This window comes from Cibotium barometz, chromosome 9, assembly GCF_041138505.1.
Source record: "Cibotium barometz isolate CiBa-2024 chromosome 9, ASM4113850v1, whole genome shotgun sequence".
Lineage (NCBI taxonomy): Eukaryota > Viridiplantae > Streptophyta > Polypodiopsida > Cyatheales > Cibotiaceae > Cibotium > Cibotium barometz.
In genome coordinates, this window is record NC_141054.1 from 13571554 (window position 1) to 13582825 (window position 11272).

Below are 11272 nucleotides of genomic sequence, written 5' to 3' on the forward strand. Positions count from 1 at the left end.
GCTGGCTCCTTGAACTATTTTGTAATGATCTTTCAATTTTAATATTATATATATATATATATATATACTTCCAAAAAAAAACACAAGTCTTAGGCAAACCCTTCCTCGGTGCCTTTTTCCTTCTACTACGAGCAAGCATGTATGAGAATCACAATGTGCAAGTTGTTCCTTCTTGCGTGGAGAGAAACAAAGAGAGGGATGTAATTTCAACAAATAGAGAAGAGAAAACATAGAACAGGTTCCTCGCCTAGCATGATGCATGTGCACAACACACACACACAGGAGTCTATAGTCTTAGTGAATTTAAATGTAAATATATATTTACAAAGAGAGGGATGTAATTTCAACAAATAGAGAAGAGAGAACATAGAACAGGTTCCTCGCCTAGCATGATGCATGTGCACAACACACACACACACACACACACACACACACACAGAGGAGTCTATAGTCTTAGTGAATTTAAATGTAAATATATATTTACATATAAATAAATGAATAAGGGAAAAATGTTTTAGTAGGTTATTCACAGCCTACCTTCTGAAAGTGACAAAAGACTCGACTTGAAAACATATGCAACAAACAGAAAACAAGAAAGAAAATGACCCATAACACAACATTACCCTCTCTAGATGATGGCTCCGAAGTATGTATATTTTTTATTTCAAAAATAGACCCATGGAGCCAACCCCATTTGGGTCTTCTTTTACTAGTGCCATGTGCACTACCTCTAGAGTAAATAAATTGATCTCCTACACATCTAAGATGTGCTAACCATGGAATATAAATTGCCATTACAAATACAATGCCCGACCAAAGCCAAAATACGACATTAATTAAATATAAAAGATGACAGATCACCAAAAATACTCTACACGACACCATGATCAGCACGCACACTATCATGCTCAAAATCGACATCCATGCGACACCTCAATCGGTATTACCCTGGCACTACACAACACCTATTACTCATCACAAGCGTCAATCACATTGGTTAGACAAATTGGACTCCTCAATAATTAATCCAAACATGATCACATTCATAGATAATTGATTGGAAGACTCAACAATTAATCTCAACATCATTACATTCAGCACAAACACATAGCACCAATAACACTCGCTTAGTATTTAACATAGAAAATCACAGGTAGTACCAATAACACTAGCTTGGCTCCAAATGCATATACCAATAACACTACCTCATCGGTATTAATGTTTCATCCACGATACCAACTACTAGCTTAGTTTAATGGTATCTCTGAGAGGCATCCCCAATCAACCATAGAGTGGACTTCCAAACATTCCTCTTGCTTACGTTTACAAACTGACCTTAATTGTTTCTTTGCTTATATGAGTGATGAGGTCTGAACAAGTCCAAAAAAATTGCCCAAGCATGCCCCAAGGATCATATCTAAAGTGAATGTGCATTTGAATATATGGATGGAGTGCTTTTAAATAGTATAAAGTCTAAATGGTAAATATTTATGGGTGGAGTGCTTTTAAATAGTACAAACTCTAAACGGTAAATATCTAAATGGTCTTAGTGAATGATCCCATAAAGTCTTGATTCATATCCACCATAATTGCCTGTTAAGCCAGCATCTCCCCTCGCGCCCCCCACCACCACAAGCTCAAAATTTGCACCTCACCATAATGAGCTCAGAAATTGCACCTCACCAATGTCGCACCTCAACAATAAATAGTTTACTAGTCTCATCGCACATCTCATACAATATTCTTCCATGCATGCAATCTTCTCTGAGTCACATATAGAAAGATTTGGGTGTATGACATCTTTGAAGGTCGCCAAAACAATATTCGTCTTGCCAACAATCTATGTGTTTATGCAATTCCTTCCAGAGACAGAAAGGTTTGGACTCATGACATCTTTCGAGGTCCCAAAACAATATCACCAACATACAAGTGGTGTATTGGGACATAGATACTGCAAAGCTCTTCTTCTATGGTGTCAACCTAAAGAATGAGAGAGAGGTGATGAAACCAAATGCATACTCCCCAACATGTGGCTGCCTAATTATTGCCACTTCTTTGAGAGCCTAATCTAGGGATATTATAACAGTAACCTGCTTATGTGTTAAATATTAACACCAACGAGAAATATGAAGACAATGGACGTGACAAAGCCAAGTCCAAAGTATCATGTGAGTTCAAAAGAAGGTATTTTATTATTTACTTTTTGGTGATAAATTTATATAAATATACTTACTTAAAAGAGTTTTTAAATAAGTTAGTTATAAATTTATAAAGAAAAAGGGATTCATTTTAAATACTCAAAATTCACATATAAGGTATTTTTATTACACCCCTTGAATCCAAGTAATATATGAATTTTCTATAGAGTGACCCCCCAAGGCCCAACTCCTCTCACAGTGATGATTTTCTATAGAGTAACTCCCCCAAGGCTTAACTCCATAACATGGATTAGGATGCCTCATGGCCTAGGTGGAAGGGAAGCCTCTGGGCTTGTCAAGGGGATCCTCAAAATCATCTCCGGCAGCAACCACGAGAAGCTTACAATCTAAAATGTCGGGGAATAGCGACAGCCGATAATATAGCAACTCTCATCGCTCAGTTACCATTGCGCTCAAAAGGTCCAACGACAATAGCCCTTAACATTGAAACCCACCAATAACAGTAGCTTGGCCCTAAAGGGATGTACCAATAACACTAGTCCACCATAGTATTGACTTGGTATCATCAATGATACCAACTACTAGTATAGTATTGGTGTGGTATTATCCATGATACCAACTACTAGCATAGTACAATGGTATCTTAGCATCCCCAATCGACCATAGAGTGGACTTTCTAACACATAGTCTTTATTACTATATAAAATTATTACCCCGATAACAAGGAAGGAAGATTTTTGACACCTACCTTCCCCTCAAATATTTTATGAAGTGTTTTTTTTTGGATGGTGGCATGTAAGAATCCTTATTCTTCAACTTTATGGAGTGTAAGATGGCTAGTAGTGGTACTCTGGTCATATAGGACGTCTTTATTTGCTTTTCCAATTTGACACTATGATCATTTACTTAATGATTAAGGGTCTAGATGGTGGTAATGATTTACCACCAGGTGATGGTGCTTAAGCCTATGTACATCAACTTTCATGAAACATATGCTTCTTGAGACTAATTTGATGCTAAGAGAAGTTCTTTTTTATGAAATTTTGTCATTACTTAGTGGATGTGTCTAATGATGCTAGATTTAGTGTGTCAATTAAAAGTTTCGGTGATAATTACATGAGCTAGGATAGAACATCAAAGCCTAGGAGTAGGCAAATGATCAAGACTAATGGTAAGAATAATGTACTAAAATTCTCAAACCATCAACTCAATCTATTAATCCAAGTTCTCCTCAATACTAAAGCCCCTTTGGAGATGTGTTTTCCTTCCATGATCTCTCCTAATCTCTACATAAGATGTGGGCTAGGGATCATAGCTTCTATTATCTATATTTCTAGAAGCCTAAACTTAAGAGGACCATCTGCAACACCAAGGGAGACATTACACCGATTGAGATTGGCGTAGCACCTTAGACTATACTCATTAAAGTTTTTCCTTAACTCAAGGTATGGTACAAATCAATGGCTGATTTAGTACCCTCTTACTCATTAAAACTCCTTATAAGAATCGCTTCACTCAAGCCCTAAGTTTACATTAAAGCTTCCATGTTTGGATGTACCCAACTCGATACGCTTGTATACATTTACCCAAAGTATGGACTTGTTATGATTGGAAGAAGGCCATCCACATTGGGTGACCTAGTACCTCACCTATGTTGGCCTACTCCCTAGGTTTGAGAGGCAGAACGAACGAGCACACACTCATGCATGTTGAGGAATGATTGTTGAGTTAAAACTTGTGGGATTCCTAACGATGTACTCCTAAAGTAAACTAAGATTGAGGATGTAATCATGTAGTATACATGGTGGTGGAGTCATATGGTATATAAGGTGGTGGAGTCACAACAATGATGGAACTTGTTGGTGTGATCTTTTGTTGCTCTTGCAAAAATGGTGGTGCCTCGCCTTTGCTACACCAATTCCTTGATTCCATGCATCATAAGTTATGTGTAGCATTGAAGGCATCTCTTAGCCGCAATATCAACATCATGCGTTCGCATCTCTAGTGCCCACAAATGAAGTTTATCCCTCTATAGGGATAGATATAAGGCACATGCACTCACCTATGTGGTTCTTCATTAATGCCTTTACTTAATCATTGTGAAATAGTAAGACTAGATGGTGTGAACACATTCTGTGAGAGCGGACACACGATAGATCCGTGCAACTCATATACTTTGCTTTTCTCTCTCTCTCGCAATGCATAGCCTAAGTTAGAAGCTCAAGTGCCATCTCGGCCACAATGTATCGCTCTTGTATGCCGACACAAAAGGCTAGAGTTCGATCCACTCCCTCTTGTATGTCCACGCTCTTGTATGCCCACACAAAAGGCTAGAGTTTGGTCCGCTCCCTGGCTAATAGGGATGTGTGAGGAGCAGCCAATCTCCCGATTACTTGTTGCCACTGGTAGCAAGTGCCATCTCAACCACAACATAACACTCTTGTATGCCCACACACAAAGACACAAAAGCTCCCTAACAACTTCACACAATTAAATAAAATATATATATATTTAAATTTTATATTTATATATACATATACCTACTTTTCAACATTTTCCAACCACTTTTTCTTACTTTCTTTGGGCAAAGTTGAAGGTGTCAAACAGCATGGCATTCTATGGCTTAAACCTCTTCAATTCAACTTTCTTAAAAGATGTGTCCCTTCGTCAGTAAATGGCATGATATATTGTTGGTTTAACCTACATAATTCAAATTTCATAAAACATGTGTCCCTTGACAATGGTTTGATGCTATGAAAAGCTCATTTTGGTGCAATTGTATGTTGCCTTGCTGATGAGGTTAGGCCCAATGTGTCATTCATCACTTTTTTTTGTTATTAACATGACCACTTACCTAATGACTGAGGGTAAACATAGTGGTAACCATTTACCAATGGCATGGTGAATAGTTTGCTTAAACCTATGTAATTCAACTTTCGTGATAAAACATGTCCATGGTGAGTGATTTGATGCTATGAAAAGCTTATTTTGGTGCAGTTGCATCGTTGCCTTGAATGTGTCATCATTTTGTAATAATGACATGAACTAAGGTAGAACACCAACAATTTTTTTCATTTAGAAAACGCTTAAGACTTACATGGCACTTTGCCCTTGACACCACACATCAAGCACACCACTAAGACCCATTTTTAAAATTTGAATGATCATTCTGTCATTGTCACTCTGCTGCGACCGACCTTGTGGAAGTAGGCCAAAGACACTTGTGTTAAGAAAATCAGAAACTGCCTGTCCTTTCAGGTCCACATTCTGATTGAAGCAAGAATCTATTTCTGAATGAGGTAAAAAACCTTACAGAACCATCACAACCTATGGGTTAGCTTTTTAAACACTAACTCACATTTCCCATTACAATGAGTCACATGAAAGAAGTGGGGCGGGGGGCACGGGGCGCTGGGTTTTGGAGGCAGGGTGTGGTTGGTTACACCAAATTGCTGAGAGTACAAAATGCAAGAGTTGTTAAGAAAGCCATCCAGTCCCAAATTATATACATGACAAGGGCCCGAGGCAAAGAAAACATGAAAGCTTTACAAAATCCACCTTCAATTCATATTAGAACCGAAGCCAAAATTTTGATTTATTGTTAAACTGCCAGCATTCCTAGACAGCCTTTCATTAAGGAATGTATCGGAAACCAATATAGCATCATGTTTGTAGCTTCGGTAACTGCTTCTGTATGTTCATGAATCTATCTGTAAGTTCTTGAAAGTTTGGACGAAGCCTTGGATCACTAAAATACCACAAACACAACAGCATCCAAAATGTTTCTCATCTACAGCATGCTTGTAGAATGTCAAAGCCAAGGCACCGACTCCCACACATGCCATCAATGTTCGCAAGCTCTTAGCCTCGGTAACTGCTTCTGTATGTTCTTCAATCTATCTGTAAGCTCTTGAAAGTTTGGACGAAGCCTTGGATCACTAGAATACCACAAACACGGACCAGCATCCAAAAGAAAGAATGTTTGTCATCTAGATCATGCTTTTAGAATGTCAATGATGTCCACACATGCCATCAATGTACGCGAGCTCTTACCTAATCCAACAGTCGTTCACCATGGCAGTCCACATTGGATCTACCGCCTCTGGGACCTGCAGCCTCTGATTCATGAACCCGACAGCACCAACCACCTACGAAGGTCATAACTCAACATTAACGTCAGACATGACTAGAGAAGGCTTTCACTTGAGTTCCTTGGCTTGACAAAAGCCAATCAAAAAGTAATTACTTAGTCTGTTTCACATGGCACCTGCATGGGATTCAAGTCTGTCCAAGGAACCTGCTCTGTTGCTAGCTCCCATAAAATAACTCCAAAACTATATATATCAGACCTGAAGATGCCAAAAAGAACTGCAAAAATTATTCGAAAATTCAGAGCCTCCAAAGATGCCAACAAGTCTTGACAAATATATATATACATATACCTACTTTTCATTAGAAGGTTCATTCCGAAGCACCTCAGGAGCCATCCACTGTGGCTGCAAAAAAGTAACACAAAGTATAGAGCACATGGTGCAAGGAAACACGAAGGAAAACTCAAGTATAGAGGCCTAGGAGAGGCCATGAACCCTACAATATAGTGGACATAATCTAACGTTTTCAAGGAAGATAAAAATCCAAACATCCTCTGTTCTAAAACCAAGCTTAAACTAGTTACCGTGCCTCTTCCGGACACAGTCCTTAGAAAAGTTGCATGCTTCAACCTTGAGAGGCCAAAGTCCCCCACCTAGACCAAAGCATAGACTATATTTGTGAATGAAAGCAAAAATAATGTGTGACACATATCACAACATGAGGTTTGAAGAAAAACACCAGAGGTTAAAGGCACCTACTTTTACAGTCCAATTCTTGTCAACAAGAAGATTCGATGACTTGAGGTCCCTATGCACAATGGGGGGGTTCAGGTGGTGCAGATAGTTCATTCCGCGGGCCTGACCCCCACACACAACACAGAGACTTCCAGTTAGCGACAGGACACCTAAGGTAAGCAAAGGGTTTGGGTCCAAACGTCCAGCTAAACCCTACAAACAAGTTCAAGCTAGAGCACTAGTGAGTTACTACGTCCAGGGCCATCCAAACTCGCCTTCTCCAATCCAATCCTGGCGTGTTTCTATGAAGCAGCCGGAATAAACTTCCCCTGCAATTCATAAAAATACAAGTAAGAATGGCTTCGCATCCTTGACCAGGTAATGGAAATAGCACCAGACATGGCTGAGAGCCCCAGATACTGTGCATGGCTTAGAGCTCAAGACAATGACCGTGGAAGAAATTCGGTCACTATTGAGAGGTGTTGAGGGGATGTAACCGCTCCCATAAAAAGCACCACATTAGGATGCCTCAGTCTCTCCATGATAGCAACCTGTAATATTTACAATTTAAGACCAAGAGGACAATTGTAAAAAAGAACATCCAAAGGTATAACGAGCTGGCTCAAAGCTAAAGATCACCTCTTTCCTGAAATCCTCCAAAAGCTCCAATGTGTATTCTTGCTCTGCAAAAACTTTAATGGCAACATCCTGTTCAGAAAAGCAATCCATTAACTTGACACACCAAGGCAAACATGGCATCCATCAAACAGTGTCAAAAAAAAAAAAACAAGTTGAAAATGGAACCTTACCGAGCCGATCCAGGAACCATGATAGACTGTCCCACACGACCCTGGATATTTGAAGCAAAAGTCAATCCAATCAGTGACCAAAAGCAGGCAATCAACAACATAGATGAGACTTGCACCATAGAGGTGCAGCTATAACCCACCTTGCCCAATCTGTTCACCAACAGTCAATGACTCCCATTCAATCTCACAATTCACAATCTCCAGCTCTGCTTCGGTCTTCTGCAGGCAGCTGCTGTTTGTACCAGCAGTGCTACAATTGCTGTTAGTGCTGCTGACATTTGCCCAATTCCAAGATCCCAACTTGTTCGTGTTGACAGTGTCATCAAGTTCCACCTGTTCTAAGCCACCTTCATCTCTTCCTGCAGAAGCTTTGAATCTGTCCCCACCACTGCCTCCTTGTCTACAACTGCCGGGATCACCCTTCCCATGTGCAAGATCACTCGGGGGCCAACTCCATGCCGGATGGTTTCTTTGCTCCACAGTGTCATGATCGGGCCCCCAAGCCCATAACATACCTTTCTTTGACATCCAAGATTCTACCTTGGAGCTGAGAAAAGTCAGGCCTCCTGCCTTCTTGCCACAATCCTGGGGACTGCCTTCGTCAGCTTCATATTTGATTGACGTTGTTGGAGGTGAGATATTGTTTTGTATTGAAGAAGCCCTAGGAGTACTAACACCACTAGATGTTCCCTCAACGAACTCTCTTGCATCTACAGAGCCAGCATCTACATGCCCCGACTCTGAGCCCTGGCTTCCTCCACTTCCACCCTCATGCTCATCAGTGCTCTCGCCCCCAATCTTAATGCGTGATAACACCTTGGAAGACACCAACTTGGAGGTCACCTTGGATGCCTGGTTGCCAATAACAGTCAGCACCCAACATGAAAAATTAAAACATATAAAAGCCGATCAAATGACCAAGAGGCAGCAACATGATCTTACTAAGTTGGATAAAGGAGATGTAAAAGGATTTTGCTGGATATGTTGTTGCTCCCGCCTGGCATTGCCTGGTCCAGCATCTTGAATGTCCTCGAAAAAAGAGGGACGGATGCCCTCAATGACAGTTTGACCAGAAAACGGCCGAGAGTCATTCGTCACTCCAATAACCCCAATAAGCACCCCATTATCATCATACAAAGGAGAGTTTGTAATAAAAGCAATAAAAATCTCCCCTGATTTTTTCAGGAGTGGAAACTGACCATTCCAATGTTCTCCAAACATAAGGGATCCAACATCATGATGCTTTTTGTGTACTAGCAGCTCCAAGACATTACTTCCCAAGGCTTCTGCTTCACAGTACCCATAAAGGAGCTCGGCAGTTCGGTTCCTACAACGATCGTCCAAAGAAAGGGTCACCACCAGCATCACAAGACATATACTTACAATTCAAAGTAAAACTTAGCAAAGCAAGGCTCTCTCCAGGCAAGCGCCAAGGCATGTTACCAGAAGATCACCTCTGCGGAAAGGTTAAAGATGTAGACTGCCTGTCCCATGGATTGCAGGATATTCATGTAGTGCCGCTCTGTGAGGTGCTCAGGAAAAGGCGCAGGGCTGGGCCCACCGCCATGGCTGTGTCTGTGGCGGCCGTGGCCAGAGCTGCACCTAGGACCGGAAGTTGAGGTCTCCTGCAAGCTCCCTGGCAATCTAGTCCATGGAGGGGAGCTTCCCACGCCAAAAGTCCTCCGTTTCTGCGAGAAAGGGAGGTGCAATCCTGCAAAGGAAGTGCGGTTTTGAGGAATTGTGTCACTGGAAGAAGACTTCTGGGAAGGTCGATGCACTGCTGGCTCCTCTGCAGGCATGACGGATTTGTATGCGGCAATAAATTTTGATATCTCGGATTTGAGGAAGGCATGGTTGGCTTCAAGCTCTGCAATGCGCTGCAAAAGGACTTCAGGAGGCGATCGGGGTTGCAGAGATTCAGCGGGAGAAGAGGAGGGAGAGCTCTGCTTGGGAGCAGCCATGTCTGATGCTGCTGCAGCTGCTTAGGGCCACAAGCTATGGTGTGAAACAAAGGCAATGTTACATTGAACATGGCAGTGAAAAGGCCAAAAACGTGGATACGGCGACTGTGATTGCTCAAACAAAAACAGGCGGCAAGAACAAAGATGCATACCCGCCATACCTAGAGTTTGCTTGCAAGGCCAAACCTCATATCTGCAAGGTGAGAACCAGTCTACACGACGAAGCGTTCCCTCTATAGCTTCTTGCTGAAGCTCGCAGTCTGCGAGCCCCAACAATTCACAGAAGCTAGCCCTAGCTCTGAGTGCAGAGATTCTATCAACAAAAAGATGATGCAGAGAATTGGTGAACCGTTTCCTCCATATCTCCGATCTCTATAAGAAAGCAAGCGGTCTGCAGAAACCCTAAATGTTGAACAGTAACGGCCAAGGGCGACGATGCTCATGATGAAGGTGGTCCAGCCATTGAATCACGGGGGCAACACACAGCGGCATGCATAGATAGCGTCATGTGCATCGTCTGCAGGTGGGCACTGGGGAAGGCGAGGAATGAGGGCACGTGGACAAAAAGCCTTTTTTTTAAGCCTTTTTTTTAAAAAAAACAACGGGCTTTCAAAAAGCAATTAGCTAATGCTCGTGAAAAAAAAACCCACGGGCTTTCAAAAAGCAATTAATTAATGCTCGTGCATGTTGGTAACACTGTTCGGAAAAAAGTATTTTCCCCAAAAGTGGAAAACCTTTATCTAAAAATTGTGAAATTATTTATAAAGGAAATTTTTGAAATCTGAAGGTTTTTGTTCTATAACTTCTCAAAATCTGGAGGTACTTGTACCTTCAAGTTTTAAATTTGAAGGTATTTTTCAAAATATGCAAGTGCAAACTACACTAGGTTTGAAAATTTATGGAGATAATAAATATCCCAAAGTTCAATAATATAGCCTCATGACTCACACTTAGCAAAACTAAAGGCCAAATTTTCAGCTCGCGCCTTTATTCTTGGCAAACTGTGTTGTGGGAATTCTCCATGAGACTCCTCTAAACAAATGTTTTTTCAAGCCAAATAATAAATAAGGTAAAGTGTCAAAGTAAACACCAGTATTGGTGCTACCCCCTCAGCATTTTTGGGAATTGTCAAGACTTGATGTGACCTACCAAATAAGCCTTTCTGAGGAATGAATTCATGTTGTTGATGTGTCATGATCCCCCACATTATTCGGAATTGGAAAGAGAGCTGATTGCACCACTCTGATCCCCCCTCCCACCACGACCCTAGACCATGACAAAGATAATGAATATCCGAAGTTCAATAATTTGCCAGTTGCAGCCAAATCCACTACTAAGACTGCTTGGAACCAATATTTTCTCCAGCCAATCAAAATTAAGGTAATGCTTCAACGTAGAGAAATACATGGACTATAACCAATAATTTGCAGGCTACTATTGAGATTGCTCGAAACCAACTTTTTTCCAACCAATCAAATTAAGGTAATGCTTCAAAGTAGAGAAAATACATGGATTAT

The 11272-nt window shown here is 41.1% G+C and overlaps 1 protein-coding gene across 4 annotated transcripts; it reads right to left on the reverse strand.

The window, feature by feature from the left end:
* Positions 1-5613: 5613 nt before the first annotated feature.
* Positions 5614-10222, reverse strand: LOC147635271 (uncharacterized). Of its 4 annotated transcripts, XM_086802503.1 has the most exons (14): positions 9908-10221; positions 9238-9772; positions 8737-9121; positions 7935-8646; positions 7795-7835; positions 7625-7693; positions 7436-7536; positions 7236-7314; positions 7010-7108; positions 6835-6903; positions 6606-6655; positions 6427-6508; positions 6213-6307; positions 5614-6097 (listed from the first exon to the last, which is right to left on the reverse strand). In XM_086802503.1, the coding sequence occupies exons 1-14, from the start codon at positions 9912-9914 to the stop codon at positions 6004-6006; spliced, it is 2418 nt and encodes an 805-aa protein (XP_086658629.1). In that variant the 5' UTR covers positions 9915-10221; the 3' UTR covers positions 5614-6003. The 4 variants fall into 4 exon arrangements, 3 of the variants coding, with proteins under 3 accessions (XP_086658629.1, XP_086658631.1, XP_086658630.1); XR_015266619.1 differs by lacking the exon at positions 5614-6097 and having other exon boundaries at positions 6288-6307; positions 6427-6527; positions 9908-10222; XM_086802505.1 differs by lacking the exons at positions 6835-6903; positions 7010-7108; positions 7236-7314; positions 7436-7536 and having other exon boundaries at positions 6427-6527; positions 7625-7668; positions 9908-10222.
* Positions 10223-11272: the final 1050 nt, after the last annotated feature.